At 39.8% G+C, this 16,602-nt stretch overlaps 1 protein-coding gene across 2 annotated transcripts in view; it reads left to right on the top strand.

Annotated features, from left to right (window-relative positions):
* Nucleotides 1-807: 807 nt before the first annotated feature.
* lrch4 (leucine-rich repeats and calponin homology (CH) domain containing 4) overlaps nt 808-16,602 on the top strand; it is an 80,724-nt gene continuing 64,929 nt past the window's right edge. For both annotated transcript variants that reach the window (XM_049568019.1, XM_049568018.1), the window contains exon 1: nt 808-1,212. In XM_049568019.1, the coding sequence (XP_049423976.1) occupies nt 1,041-1,212 (172 nt within the window). In that variant the 5' untranslated portion in view covers nt 808-1,040. The remainder of the gene's footprint in view (nt 1,213-16,602) is intronic.

A 16,602-nucleotide genomic window follows, 5' to 3' on the forward strand; every position in this document is an offset into this window, starting at 1 on the left:
TTCCCAATCTCTGTGCTCGTGAAACTCACCAGACTCCATAGAGAGAAACTTTAACTTTAGCTCGCTGAACACAGGAGCTGCTGCACCGAACTTTTGATCAGTTAGTTAGTTAGTGTTATTGTGTGACTTTGGTAAATCCGCACCAACCCTTTTAAATGCCCAATTCACACATGTACATACACAAACACACAACTGATCGAGGCAGTGGTAGACCAGCAGCTCCTGTGTTCAGCAATGTTAAATCAGTGTTTTTCTCAGTGGAATCTGGCTTTGTAGAGAGTGATATAATGGCCTCATTATCCAGTTGGAAATCACCTTCTGACATTACAGTAAAGCAGCAAAAATATTGTCAATGCAGCATACACTTAAACTGATACTAATTACTGAAGGTAGAACTTTTGTTTAGGTGGCTAAAATTAATTTTGGTGCTGACCCCCATCAACAGCAAGAGATTGCATAGCTTCTGTGTCTTCTGTGACTCCTGCCTGCTTCTCCAAACTGGGGGCGTGCTGACTGACGTCTATTGTAGATAATACAGTGTCTATGGAGAAATACCCCATACAGCCCAACTTCAAAAAATCAGAACTGCCCCTTTAATGTCACGATAAACGTTTTTTATCTGGAAGAAAGGGAAGCCATGTTGGCGACAGAGCTGTAGTCACAAATGTTAATGTGATAAAAAACTGAGTTGATTTTTTTTTTTCTCTTTAGAAACTCAAAGTTTTGCACTTTTATTTTGAAGGAAAGACACAGTGTTCCTGTAACATTGTTGTGAAATTCGCTAGCTTAACGCAACTTCCTGAAAGATTGACAGCTCTTGCCGCTCTCCTCTCGTTTAGTAGTGGAAACGATAGCTCCCGTTGTGTGAGAGGCGCAATCACAACTCACATCGCTACCTGATTTACTGGGATTTAATTTTGTACTTTTAAAGAAGTTGCCAAGGAGCGCGCTCAGATTGGAGTCTATAACAATCCACAGGGGTATGAAAGTGGAGCGGACGCTTCAAACAAAGTAAAAGAGGAGGTAGACCTGTCCATTTGATGGCTGCTGGGGATGGAGCCCAGCTGCCTGCCACAGTAGCGGCCAGCCGGAGCGTGGAGAAGGCGCTCGAGGAGGCTGCCGCGAGCGGGGCTCTCAACTTATCCAACCGAAAACTGAAGGAGTTTCCCCGGAGCGCCAGGAACTACGACCTGTCCGACATTACACATGCAGGTCGGTTTGCTTTTCACTGTTTTCCTCAACTTACAAAGCAGTCCGAGCGAGCTAGCTGTTATTATGAGAACCGCCTTTTGTTTTATCGCCACCTGCTTCTTTCTTCTAACGGGGAAGGCACATCCTTCCTCAAGCCCGACACGTTTCACAACACTCACACAACTAACTCCGCAGTTTCATTTGGCGTCATGACTGTCAAAAACAACTCTATAGGTCGTACATTATCAATGAAGACTTCTTTCAGTTTATCAGGACCTCTCTTATTTCAGCACGCGTATAACCCACCAAACTGTTGTTAAACCAGTAACATTTTTTAAACTGGCCCGTAATGTCAGTCTTTTTTCACCCAACTGCAGTGTGAGCTCAGTGTTGCCGTCAGCATGCATTGCACAGCAGAACTGTATAGTTTTTAAAAACAAAAGCTCCTTAGGCTTATTTTAAGGGACAAATCCACACTAAGTTTCAGCTTTTTAAAAGAAGTCTGTTGACGTGTTTTTTTTAAAAGTGGACTTCAAAGTTAAAAGGGCAAAAAATGTCAGTTCCTCTTCCTTAACATATCCTCTTATTAGGGACTGTACTTTATTTATCAGAGGAGGTAGGTGGCCTGGGTTTGACTTTTCTTTCTCCTTGAATAACTGGGGAAAATGCATGACACTCTCTTCACCACAAATAACATTGAAAAAACAACAACATTTTTTTTAAATATTCACACCACATGTAAGTATTAAAGCCTCACACCACAAGCAAACTTTACAGGAGTTAAAAACCGTATACAACAGTGGCCCTGTCGGTAACTTGGCAAGTTGAAATCCTGGAGTTGAAGACAACCTTGGTTTTTCACAATTGACATGACCGTTAAAATGCAGAATGTAATGATTTATTAAAGGATTTGGTTATTGCAAACGCTTTATTTTTTTGGCAAAATTTTAAATGAGATGTAGAATTGAGTGATTTGTAAAGCTGGATTTATGGTTCTGCGTCAGCTCTATTCAAAGCCTTCATCACAACTTATGCACATGGCCTACGTTGTTGTGAGCAGTGAAATATGTGCGGTGGTGTCGTTGTACAGTTCCACCTCCATGCTAGTTGCCGGTGGGGTCTCTGAAATGTTGTAAAGTTTGATTTATTCAAAACACACCTAAAACACACATTAAACATGGCTTAATGGTGACAGTTTCAAACACAAGTACACAAATCAGCTCCATTATAACTTGCAAGATTCACAGACAAAACACTAATTTGCTGGACACATTTTTCCCGCAAATACAACATGCTACTATAATTAGCACAAGTCTGTGGCATTTTACATTATCTAAATTAGCCTATTGGCTTGCGGAATTTTTCTCCACTCATATGAAGCCAGGCACAACAGCAACATTTCACAAAGGTAACGTTACAAGATTTGGCTTCATTACAACTCACAAGGTTCACCAACAAAACATTTGTCTTATACTAAATGCATTTTCCCCACAAATACAACATGCTACCATTATTAGCATAAGTCTACGACATTTTACATTGCATAAATCTGCCTTGCAGCTAGCAGAGTTTTTCTCTACGCAGATGAAACCAGGATAAGTCGTCATAGGACTTAAATGCCATTGTGTGGGGGCTTTAATGTCTTCAAGATTTATTGTTTCTTATCTGTGAAATAAGAGTAAATAAGACCTTGGTTTACACTGTGCAAACATAACCAGTAGGTTTTTGTCGCTGTGGCGTTGGTTTACATTTCTGGGAGGCTCATGTCAGGCTTCGGCGTGGGGTACGCGTATACACAGAGCCTACGCTGTAGGTACGGTGTTAATTTGATGCAGAAGTATAAAATCCTGCTGAAGATGGAAGCATGTATAACACATGATGTTCAAGGATTGTTAGAATTTGAAAATCTGACAATATTTTCTGTGTTCATAGTTTCTGGCTATGATATACAGGGTGTATTTTGGCATTTCTTAATTAAAACATGCATTTTAAACCCACCAGTGGGATTCAGAGGGCATTTACAATAAATACGAAATAATGAACAGTCCCTTAGAGACGGAGGCGTTTCTACATACTTTCCCTGACATTGGATCTTCTTTTGCTAAGTTTCATGTTGTTCACAGCTTTACTATGTTGGCTATAGCATGTAGTTTCTGCTTTGAGCGATGAGCCTATAGTGCATCAACAGTGAAACCTTTAGTAAGAACCCTCCAGGACTCCCTGAATGTGTGTCACTCGCTTCATCCCATTGAGCTAAATTGTCCAGGACATGGAGGCTATTGATAACGACAACAGAGAGTAAAACTGAACAGTGAGGTAGGTGTGGATGACACTGTGGATTAAAGGGAACTACCTTGGCCTCGCCTTGTTGAAAAGAGGATTACCCCATCCAGGTTGCTGAAATCAATCTGGCTATGCAGGGATTTGAAGCAGCAACCCCTATCCTCCACTACTGCTTTCTGTGCTTTGGTAATTATGACCATCTGCTCATAACAACCCAGGTCTAGGCCCTGTGGGATGAGGAGGCCTTGAACACACATGAACACACACACACACAGGCACCTGCCACTGGAGCAACCCAACCCTAATGACTATGGATGTGATGATTGTATCCCATACCTATGGTAATGCCACTTGATTAGGATGTGTTTATCCAAGCACAGGTTCTTGGATAAACTAATAATCCAGCTGGGCTAGTCAGTCAAAGATACAACTGTGGTTTTCAAAGTTATTGTACATTGACGGTTTACTGTAGCCTGTGGCAAAATATTTACGATGTATTCTGTGGCTCTGGAGAAGCTATGTCAAGTCTGACCAAAAAAACCTTGATGATGTCATAGTGGTGTCATTAGGGTTCCCAACTAGGGCTTGTTTTGTGGGGGTTGTAATGAATGACGCTATTGACTTGTGTAGGACTGAGCGTTTTTGGAGCTTAACCCACATTAGGGACTAAAATACAAATATCCCTATATAGAGTCAGTTTTTGGTTTGTCCAGTCTGGGCTACTGTAGACTGGCCGTGCAACATAGCGATCTCCATGGATGAGGACCTGCTCCCTATGTAGATATTTAACTGATCATTTTAAGGTAATGAAAACACAACAATTGTTATGCTTATTTTATATTCCATAATGTTATCATTATCACATTGTCTAAATCAGTGGTTCCCAACTGAACCCAGGGTCTAGATTTCTCCTTAGTCATTAGTTGAAGGTCCTCACAGTAAAATACATTAAGTGTCATACTTGTGCTTGGCCATGTCATTGAGCTAGTTTGCTGTCTCTGTCAAGTAGCTGTCCACTTGTCACTCAATCTACAGCAGGGGATGACATGTCAAAATAAAGCTACGTGCTGCTGGAAATTTACTGAACTTTAAAATAAAGTGTGTTTTTGCAGACTGGTCCAGAATGGACCCACGACCCACTTTTGGACTGTGACCCACCAGTTGGGAACCACTGCTCTAAATTAGCCTGTTGGCTAGCAGAGTTTCTGCCAATATTTCTGCCATTATATCACCCTAAATTCCACACACACTGGACCTTTTATTGGTGTAATTTTTTAAATGTGAATTCTTTGGATTAATAAGGGTCTTGATTTTCATGGGTAAGAACTCCAACATACAGTAAGTGACCGTAATCAATAGATTAGAGCCTTGCGCTGTTAAGCTGGAATAGACTTTTGACACAGTTGACATTTTGGTTTGTCAAACACAGGTGACACTAATAACATTAATTAATAACGGCTGTATTCCATTAAGGTGCGCCATTGTGAACGTTCTAGTAGTGTGCATACTGCCTCATTGGCACACTTACTGTTGGACTTAAACGGAACAGAGTCATAATTAACATTATTAGTTCCACCTGGGATTATTTTCCAGGGCTGGATATAGATGTGTTCCACAGCAGACATTTGACTCATAGCAGGAAAGCACAGGTGTAGTTAATTACATTAATGATGGCTGCATTGGCTCTAGGTGCTCCACTTTCAGGATTCTGCAGTGGTCAGTGTTTGATTCCTGTCATGATTTACTGGGTCACTTCAACAGAATGGAGCCACCAGTAATGCCAGTATTTACACCTGTGGTTTTCCTGCTATGACGATTGAACCTCCATAAGTAATTACAACCTCCATATCTCAAATAAGTCCAAGTTGACATTTCAAGAAAACAGCAAATGTTTATCATCAAGAAGCTTGAATCAGCAAACTTATGTCTTTTTTTGACTGATAAATTATAGACTATGATAATGATAAGAAGAATAGTCAAGTCTAGTCAAAGTATCTGCCCTAAGAAAGGTCTACAAAAAGAAGAAAGAAGAATCAGTCACTGTTGGCACTAGGGATGCTTCTAATGATTAATTTCCCTGACATTTAAACAGGAGTTGAAATTCTGACTAGTCGAGTAGTCTAAAAGTAAGAAAACAAAATAACAAAATCAAAATTGAGCACAGTTTAATCTGTAAAGTTTAACATTGTCCAAAAAAAATTGTGTATTATAAGAGTCATTTGAAATTGTTTATCACATTTTTCACTAACCAGCTCAATTTATTTTAAATGCCATAAACGTTAACAAATAATATTAATTGACAGCAATATTCCACAGGAAAATAAATCTTTAGGCACATTCATATGGTTAACACAATCATGTAAAATAATAATAATATTAATGATAAGTTTAGCCAACTAGTACTTCTGGTGCCGACCAGTGAGGGTTGCTCAGGCATTTTACCAGACGTGACATATTCTGTACTGGACTTGGATTTTTGGACATTAATTTAAAACGGGGAAAGTCATAAATTCCAGGGGGAGGTCAAAAATATCACCAGAGCTATTTCAAATGGGATATGTTCACCATGTCAATCAACCTTGGCTTCACCTCCACATTGAACAAGGCGGCTGGTGACATCACCGTCACTCACATTGGCTCCTGGTGACTCATTTGTTATTCATTTAGCTGTAATTCTAGGGTCCTGCTCTTCTATAGGCCAAATTGTAGACATTTAGTCTTGAACACATGCTTTTGCAGCACCTGGGCTGTCGTTGTGGTAATGTCTAGTGTGTGAGTAATGAGGTGCTGTAGGTTTCACTGAGATACCTGGTAGTTATGCCACACAGACGATGTATCAGCAAAGCTGTGTGTGTGTTTTGTGTGTGTTTTGTGTGTGTGTGTGTGTGTGTGTGTGTGTGTGTGTGTGTGTGATGGTGACAGTCCTAGCTGATTCACCAAACTGTCATGCTGGTTGTCAGATATGGTCTCGCCTTAGGTCTAAACTAATCCCTATGTAAGATGAATGAGGGCAGAAATCTGAGTGAGATCTGGAGCACAGTGTAAGCCCCCCAGAAGCATACATTAACTTTTCTTACAAGATAGAGATACTTTGCTTTACTTTACTTTTGATTTTCAGCCAGCTTTGTATCAAAGCAGTGTGGGTAGTACGTGTCAATGAACTGTGCTAAACTTCCCCCTGTCTAACCACTGCCTATATTCCTCTTTGCCTCTGGTGAAACTCCATTGGATGATGTTATTATGTCATCTTGTGGAGTTTTTCTTGTTCTTGAGCTGTTGTTGAAACTACAAGCTGTACTTTCCATTTTCGTATTGCCCGCCACCCATGCTGGCACCGCGAACACAAAGAGTTAAGACGTAGATCAAGAAACTGACCTGCTCCTCTTTATCTCTCAAACTTAGACTGAAAATCGAACAAACGGCAACACTAGGCGGTGCTTATCAAATATATATCAAGTTTATGTTACTGCATTGCCTATTTCTCCCCTACAGTGTTTTTAGAAACATATTTCAGGGCCCTGTTTAGCTGTAATAGCGAGAGTTTGTGAACAGGAACTGTTTCCTGCACAGTGAAAATGGAGGCTGAAAAAACTGAGGCCAAACTGTGAAACTAATGTTTGCTGAAACATGTTTAACTGCAAGAGATCGAGATTGCTTCTTTCCAGCTTGTAGGCATTGTGTCAAACAGACATGTTTGTATTAAATTACCCACCAGTAGGAGCATTTATTGGTTTGGTGTGCAGTGCGTTCTGGTAGTTGTAGGTGTTCTCCCTGTTGAGGACAAGCATCCTTTTTCTTTGTTTTCTCTCTGTTTGTAGCAACAATTTCAAAAGTATTTGCGTCTTTGTGCTGCATAGACATCGTAGCTTTATAAAAGACAATCTTTCTAGCTGTGAAATACCCCTTTAATAATAAATGGAACAGTTTCCTCTTAGTGTTGATGTGTTCTGTTGTTTTCCTGCTTACAAAAAAGCAGTGAATGTTGCTGGGAGAGGGCAAAAGCTTGATGGGAACAAAGAGCATTACATCAAGCTCCCACCTAAGAAGCTTTTGCTAGTTAACCGGCATAACAAACAGGATAACATTGTTGAAATGAAGACAACAAAATTTTGCATTTGCAGTGATTTTTCTTGAAACAATGCATGTATGGTCTGTGGTTGATGATCATGACATCCTCCTAGAACATAGCAGCCAGAGTTAAGCTTCACATGAACAGTGTTGTTTGATGGTTTGATTTTACGTTGGTGGAATCAGTAGTAAGGCTAAATCTGAGAAAGACTTAACCTTCTCAGTATGTAAACTGTTCAGATGTAGTCTTGAGAGGCGCCCACCTCTGACCAAACCAAAAACAGCAATCAAAAGAATTCTGTCTGCAACTGTTAATGCATTTGGTTAGATTATGTTCGTATATTTGATATTTGGTGGGGTTTGGTAATATGACAATATATACTGTGAGTCTAGGGCTGCAACTTTTCTTTTCTTTTTCATTTTTGAATAACCATCTGATTCATTTCTCTATTGACTGATCCCATGTTTGTTTTATAAATGGCTGTTACAGTTCGTTAATGTCCAGCTCAAACAGCGGTATCTTGCCTTAGTATTGTGATGCATTCCCAAATGGAACAGGATAGGCAAGCAGGACATAATCTTAGGAGGAATTAGATTTGATCGTTTAAAAGTGGCCGTGTCATAACAGTAAGGCAATGGGGGTGTAATGCTGACAGGATAGTAGTATCTATCAGGGAAAGAATGACAAAGTACATTATATGCTCCATGTAACAGTTGCTGAAGCAGTCTAACAAAATGCCTTGCGCATAATCTGGAGCTGTAACAGATGCCACTTTTCTCAAAGTGAATAAATTCTTTTAGCCGGCGGCCCATAACCAAAATATTTTCGGAAAAAGAAGACACAGATGTAGCACGCTGTTGCTAGCTAACTTAATCTTAGTTCTGTGTGGCTAAAGGTCGCAGATTGATTGATGTGTAGATGTCATGATATTTTTGACTTGAATTGGTATTGTAAGCATACATTATATTTTCTTTTACAGAAAGAAAACATAATTAGATTTTGATAGGAGAATCCAAGGATTTTTGGGCATATATTTTTGTTAAGTACGTGCACAAATTGCCTAGGCATGTGCGCTAAAATGGTATAAAGGGCTTTTTTCATTTGATCTCAACCTGAAGCCCAAGTTGACTTCTTCAAATGTGTATTTCTTTTTCCTGAAAGACAACCCAAAATCAATGGATACTCAGTTAACCATCATCACACAAAGCTATGTCCCCCACTCTTAATGCTTTATAACACGTTGTTTGCTGAAAGCAAACTTGCACATTAGAGCTCTGATTCTCTGCTTGAACCAGATTGGGCCTGGGCTGTAATTTCTCATTGTTGCCCCCAGGCTTGAATCAGATTAGGTTCTAGCCAATTTAGCAGTATTTTTTTTGTTTTTTTTAAATCAGCAGTTCTTGTGCGTAAATGGCAGAAACTTTCATTTGATATCTCTTATACTATATAGACTATATCACTGACACTGGACTGCTGTTTGTCTTTTTCAGACACATTTATTCAGGCACATTTTCATATTCAAGTTTCAAAGAGGCGTTTGCAGATGTAAAGATGCAGCTCATCTTGTTAGTTTTAACTGGGATAAGACTGGGCTGTGGAGGACCTGCAGTGTTTATGATAACCCCCCCCCCCCTTCCTCTACGAAGCAGCTTCCCGAAGGAAGGTCAAAGGTTCACCCACACACACACGCACACGCGCGCGCGCACACACACACACACACACAAAGAAGGAGACTTGGCTTGCCTCCCCCAGAGTGTTTCCCGGTAGCTCGGAGCGGTTGAAGGGAACAAAGCGTAGCCATTGTATGTTGTGTGCACCTTCTGGACCTACAAGTGAATCTACACAGCCCACTCTAGGGCAAACGCTGTAATAACTAGGTTTACTAAGTATGGGTTTTGAAATGATAAATGATAATCTCTGTGTTACTGGATTGAAGCTGTCAAATGAACGCATATGGTGCCAGTATTCTACATCTTTAAATCTGATCACTTTCATGCTAAAAATGATTGTATAACTATGGGACAGTATAATTTTTTATTTTTGTTCGATGTTTCACAAAGCACACACAATAACATTTGTCATGTATTTTGTTATTGCTGTATTGTGCACAGAGCTGTTGTACGTGAATCTGTACAAAAGCTCTGTGATAAAGAAGACATGTTCCCTGCTTTAAAGAGCATTACTGAGTTGGAGGTGTATTGTTTGGTCAACTGGTTTTATTCCAAGATGTTGACAAACAGGATAACACTTGGGTCTGTTACAGTGACATAGGGGTGCGACTAACTTCTTTCTCTTTAGGTCAATTTTTCAATTAATCAGAGAGCACTTAAAAACACCTATTAGAATTTGCTGGCGCTCAAAGTAATGTCATCAAATGCCCTTTTCTATCAACAGCCCAAAAGCCAAATAGTTAATTTCCTTAAATGTTAAGACAAGGAAGGATGGCACATTTTCACGTCTGAGAAGCTTAACCAAGAGATTTCTTTTTAAATTGTTGAAACTCACTAGCGACAAAATAACCAAAAGCTGTGGTCGTGTTATAAGTGACGGATGCTAGAGATGATGAAGGTTCTGATGTTTATGAGTGTTGTGCGGTGTGATGTGAGTGCATTGACAATATGACACTACTTAAATTTAGACTCATGGAGGCATTCATGTTTGTCTGCTTTTCAGGCACTTCTGTAATACTAAGCATCAAGTCTGTCGAATTGAAGCTTTCACAATATCCCTCAGTTTCCCAGTCTTAATTACAACATTGAAAATTTCACACAATTCTAATAGGCTATTTAGATTACTGTCATGAATGACAAGGAAAAACTAAATTGAGAAGCTAGAAATGGTCTTGGTTTGGCATTTTTGCTTGACAAATGACTTAAACAACCCATTGACTATTAAATAGATAATATCATTGATTATTTCCCAAGCTCTTCAGCTCTGAATCTGAAAATCTATTAAATTGCAAATTACCTGCAGTACAATATTCAGCATTCTTTGTTTCAGCCTGGATTCCTGTGGTTTTCTTTGCTTTGTTCTCTTAAAGTGGAAAATAATGAGCCTGCAGTGGAAATGATTAATGAGTGCTTCAGTAGCATTTGGGCTGATAATTCGGGAGGTTCATCTTGCTATTGCTGATCATGGAGAGCCATTTAGAGAAGAAGCAAGTTTTAATTTATCAAGTGTGGCAGCAAGGCCTCAGTGCGCTTCATATGAAATTCCTGTCAGATAATCTGACAGCAGAGTTGTGTCCTACAAATTTCAAAACAGACAGTCTTACAGCCATGCCCATTTTTGCTGTAATTGGTCAGGTATGTGGAAGTAAAAAGTACAGGGGCTTTGAACTTTTATCCCCTTTTTCTTTTTTATGCCTCTGTGCTGGCGATATCCATGGCCGCAGTCATTATGTTTTCAGGTTGTCCATCTGTCCTGCCATACATACGTTCTTCTGTCCCATTCCTGTGAACACGTCTTAAGAAGGCCTTAAGGGAATTTCTTTAAATTTGGCACAAACATCTATTTGGACTCAACGATGAACTGATTTTTAGGGATGCACCGAAATGAAAATTTGTGGCCGAAGCCGAAGCTGAATAAAATTAAACGCTTGGCTGAGTACCGAGTACTGAATACAGAATACCATTGTTTAGTTTTTCATTAGTTTTTGCAGATGAACCCCCTCCAGATTAGTAGTGTCACAGTACCAAAAATTGGGAATTTCTTAAAATTTTGGCACAAACTTACTCTTGGATGAATTGATCAATGATGAACTGATTAGAATTTTGTGGCCAAGGGTCAAGGTCACTGTGACCTCACAAAACATGTTTTCAGCCATATCTCAAGAATTCATATGCTAAATATGACTACATTTGTCTAATGGGATAAAATGACGAAGTGACAACATTTTATATCCAAAAGGTTAAAGGTCAACTTCACTGTGACATCATATTACTCTGCAAAAACACTTTTCTGGCCATTATTGAATGTCAGGAACAGACGGGGAGACATTTGGTCAGATACTGATTTGCTGACACTGATCTTGAAACAATACTGACTGCATGGATCCTCTGTGCTGTCAGGTTGAAGATGTTTGTGAAGCATCCACATTTTAGAATATGTAGCTTCTTTGCAGCAAAGCTGATATTTGAAGCATTGTCTACTGTCATTCCTACATATGTGTCAAGACAGACATGGATGTAAACTGTAACTGCAACTTGACTAATTTGTGAAGGCATACAGCCATGACATGTTAATTCTATTTCATTCTTTGCACAACTACCATTGTCATATTGATTGAGTACAACTGAATGCCTTCAAAGAGAGATTGTTCAAAAGTTTTTGCTGTTATCCTCACTTGTACAATTCATTATATGGAAACTACAAAGATACAGAAGACACAGGCTGTTTGCCCCACCTTTGAGTGTGGCCATTCAGAACAGAGCACTTTGCCCTTAGATGTGGTTGGATGACTTGTTGTACGACCTAGTATGTTTGAAGCATACTGAGGCCCTTAAGGACCTGGTAGCTTGTTGCCAGCCTGTTACATATAGACCAGTCCATTTTTGCTCCTTTGTTTATTTACTCTGGGAACTACAGCTATAAAAATGCCCCATTGTGTTGTGAGTGGGTGAAATGTACAGCCCACAAAATAACATTAAAAAGAAAGCAGCTAGTGGTGTTACTTAATGATATTTTAACCATCGACAGGGAGTAATGCAAGCAGAGATTATTTGGGTTAAATAGCAAAAAAAGGAGGATCCCTTTACTTGTTGTTATCAGTAACATTTTGCAGGTACATTGTCTTCATGTTGTGCATATCCGGGTTCAGACCTTCCTGCAAGAGCATAGCCACACTGTATCTCCTCTCCATGGATCGAAATTGCTTTTCTAATTTTAATGTAGGCCCACCTAATGCTTAAGTGGGCACTGTAGAAAATGGAGGAAATCAAAATATGGCATACTCAATATTAAAGTCCTCAGACTGGGACTGGGACACTCCTCCGAGTAATAAACTAGATATTGAGTTCTTACTTATTGCTTTATTAAAAAAAGGATTGTTGGGACCAACAACGGGTCACAGAAGTGCAATTTTAGCTAGTCCAGCAGCAGAAGCAATGAAAATGTTGTTGCATGGGCACAGAGTTAATAAATTGACCTCCAGTCTCATATGGCCTCTGGGGATGTGAGAGACAAAAGCTTGTTGTTAAACTTCAGAGCAGGAGGGGAGCTGGACAGCCAGCACACACACTCATACCACAACTAAGGAGGCCAGCAGCTGACTTTGAGAAATAATGAATGAAGAAAGGAGGTGTGTGTGCGTGCGTGCGTGCGTGCGTGCGTGCGTGCGTGCGTGTGTGTTCCTGTAAGATGGCTTACAATGTGGGTTACAGACCTGATGTTGGCCTTTCATCAAATAACTAACCCCTTCTCCCTTTCCACATCGTCTTATTTACTCTGTGCAGTTTAGAAAGGTCTATTTCTTTGAATTTAAGTGAAGTATTGCATTGTCTAAGGTTATTTAAAGTCAGTTTGGCCCTGGTTTGAGTTGTTTTAAGACCATGACGGGAGCTCTGTTCTCATCATTATCCAGACTGTTTAAAAAACACTAAACCAACGTCTGTAGGCTAAAACCCTAAATTACTGTTTATTTCTTCCTGTTGCTTTTCAGGCACAAATACCTAAAAAGTCAAGCTGTTGCTAAGGGCCGCTTTAGCCGAGCCTGTGCAGGGACCACAATACCAGTATAGGTTAAAGGTGGCTCAGAAAAACTCTGTTGTGACAGACAACAGCTATGATTAGCTTACATTCACAACAATACATTGGATTGAAATTGTGAACAAGTCTCATGGCTCAACAGTCCTGGCTCCAGCTCTGTTTATTTTGGTGCAAACCAAAACCAAATCATGGTGCAGAAAATGGTTTTGACAGCTTTAGAAACTCCTAGAATAGCTGCATACCACCAAAGGGCAGGGCTGTCATCGACTAGATGGGCACATACGGGTACTTCACAAACCGTCACGACCACACCCCTTTTGGAGGATAGAAAAGCTCAGATCCTATAGATGTCAATGCAATTTGACATGTGTTTGGATTATAATTCTGACACATCTGAATGCATATATTTCATGTTATACGAACACTTGTTTTATAGACATATCTTTTAATCAGTCCCTGCAGAAAGTCGCGATCCTGCGATCGCAATACTTGACGCAAAGTCAACGAAAGTCCGCAATATTTGCGGAGACTTGCGATTTTTCTGCGTATTTCCGCATTTTCCAGCTGACCGGAAGTCATTTGAAAAGTCATCAGACGCGTCATCAAATCGCGCCAATGGCACTGCAGTATGAAGAAACACTCTGTATTGACGTAAGAATTTGCACTGTGTAAATGCATACAATATGTGTTGAATTTATCAAAATGTTATGTTTACAGAAGATGTACCTTACATGTTGTTTTAAAGTCACATTATTGGAGTCCATGTTTTGAAACTCATTAAGTAAAACTAAAGAAGAGAACTATAAAAAACATTTGCAGCTATTTTTGTAATAGTCAGTATGATTATTATAGCAAGTGATTACATGACTTATTTTTTTTTTTGGAGGTAGTAGTTTAAAAAAAAATCACATTACTTTTTCTCCTTTTGTCATTAGCCGCAATTTTTTGTCATTTGCTGCAATTTCCTGCAAAAAATCACATAAAAATGCACAATTTTTGACAAAATTGGCCGCAAATTCAAGGTTTTTTTGCCGCGAGATCCTAGAGGGACTGTTTAATTGTTTTGCAACCTTGCCTGAACCTGAATGTTCATGATACCTTAATTAATAAAACAGGGATACTCAACTTGATGTGCCACTTTTGGAAAGTGACAGGAGGCCAGGGGACAGCTAATAAACAAATATTATTATAATGTGATGTTTATCAGTTTACAATAAATCATTTGCATGTTTTAAACATTTTGACATGTGCTGTCCTTACTCATCTTTGCCAAGAGGCAAATTTAGTCCCGACAGCCCTCCACAGGTCAGGTGGCTTATTATGCATTTGGCACTTTATTTACATTCACATAATAAAATAATTCCCAGTAGTTGGCGGGGCACTCGCTACTCTGTTGCAGGCCACTTTTGGCCCAAGACCTGTAGGGTTGGGTACCGAAACTCGGTACTTTTTGTACTTGGTACCGATTCATGTCGGTACTACCAAGTACCGATTCACTTAAAATGAATCGGTGCCAAATTTCGGTATCTGAGGTGGAGGTGGAGCGAGAGCGCATGACTCGCACCTCAGACTCAGCAACAATGGCGAGCCGAAAGCGGTCCAAAGTCTGGCTGCACTTCACGCCAGTCGACGGAGACAGTGCTCGCTGCAATATTTGCAACGCAACGTGCAAGGCAGGCGGGGTAAAGACTTCCAATTTAAGGAATTGTATTTCTTTCTATTTAAATCTTTTTATTGAATTTTCAAAATAAATGTATGTGCAGACAAAACGTGCAGCACCGTTCCTAAATGTTCTCAATAAAATGTTGAAACTGAGAAGTTTAGACTTTAAAAAGTACCGAAATAAGGTACCGTTTGGTACCGGTACCGAATTCCAGATACCGGTACCAGTACTGTATAGGTTCAATTATGAACAGTACCCAACCCTAATGGCCTGTAAGTTTAGTATCACTGCCTTAATAAATGAAGGCCTGCGAGATGCAATGATGCTCCACCACAAAATACTGCCCATCTCCAAGCAGCGCTTGACCGAGTTGGAAAAGAGACTGAATAAGTAAGATGTATAAAAGAATTAACCATCATAACATTTTTACAGGCCTCCATGCATGCAGCTTTCTGCTGTTTACTAACCTGTTGTCTGACTCGTCCTTGAGATCTGAAAAAAAAGAAAGGCATGCTTTTCTGCTGCTGTCTCCCGGCATTGGGACATTTTTGCAAGTTTTCCCATGTTCAGAAGAACTTGTACACATGCTGATGTTAGTCATTAATGTTAGTTCTTCGTCAGCAGCAACTGTCACAAGCATTACTTATCCATTTACCACACTGACAGTGAATAATCAGCATCCTATCTCAGTGTGAAGGCCTTGGTTAACCCACTACTTTAACTGCTACTACTACTCTAACACCTTTTTCGCATCTCGCCAATTTGTCTACTGACAGCACATTTCTTTGTGTCATATGAGTCTGGTCTATACCAGAGCATCATTATCAAAGCACCTGCATCAGATACTAGCTGATAGCTAGTAGCTCTAGATGCTGTTTCCTCATTCCTCCCTCTTTGTGACCTTATAATGTTTTGTGGTTATGATGATCTGCATTAGCCTTGTGCTGTCAAAGCTCTCATTAAACGTCTCCTCATTAGGTCACTGATGTGCTGCAGAAGGGATGGCAGACTTTATCTCTTCTTGGCAGACTGTTGCTGTTTGGTTGCCATAGCAGTTTGTGTGAACTTAATCAGGTGCAATTGTGGGAATGTTAGCCATGCTAGTGTTCTGATACAATTTTGATCAGTCAGTCAGTCCACTTCTTTGGTCCAGACTAAAATATATGGGAAATTATTGGATGGATCTGTTACAGACACCCAGGGCCTCCAGAATATGGACCCTGATGACATTGGTGATCTCCTGATATGCTAACATATCTCACAAAGCTGCTAGCATGACTGTGGACTTCCTGCCTTTAGATGTTTGAGTAATTTGTAATGTTTTGAAACCAAGTGAGAAACTTCCTGTTCACTGGTAAGCTGATGGAATTTTATCTCAGTGTTACTTCATCTGACAAACCTCATGTTTGCACCTCCACCATGCTGTAGTTTCACTGTGACATTTTGGGGCTAAAAATGCTATTCTGAAATGTATATATAAAATCTATTTAAAATTTCAACCTTTAGACAACAGCTGTGTATTGCAGAAGAAACCTGATTCCAAACTTGATTTTTCATTACTTTTGGAATTTAATTAAAACCATTGATTTGGTGTTTGTAAAAACCTCAAAACAATGAGGTTACCTGTGCATTGGAGCCATCCAACGCAGTCCAGTTCTGTAGAAATCAGACATCAGTAGCGAAAGCCATC

This window comes from Epinephelus fuscoguttatus, linkage group LG23 (genome assembly GCF_011397635.1).
Source record: "Epinephelus fuscoguttatus linkage group LG23, E.fuscoguttatus.final_Chr_v1".
Classification (NCBI taxonomy): domain Eukaryota; kingdom Metazoa; phylum Chordata; class Actinopteri; order Perciformes; family Serranidae; genus Epinephelus; species Epinephelus fuscoguttatus.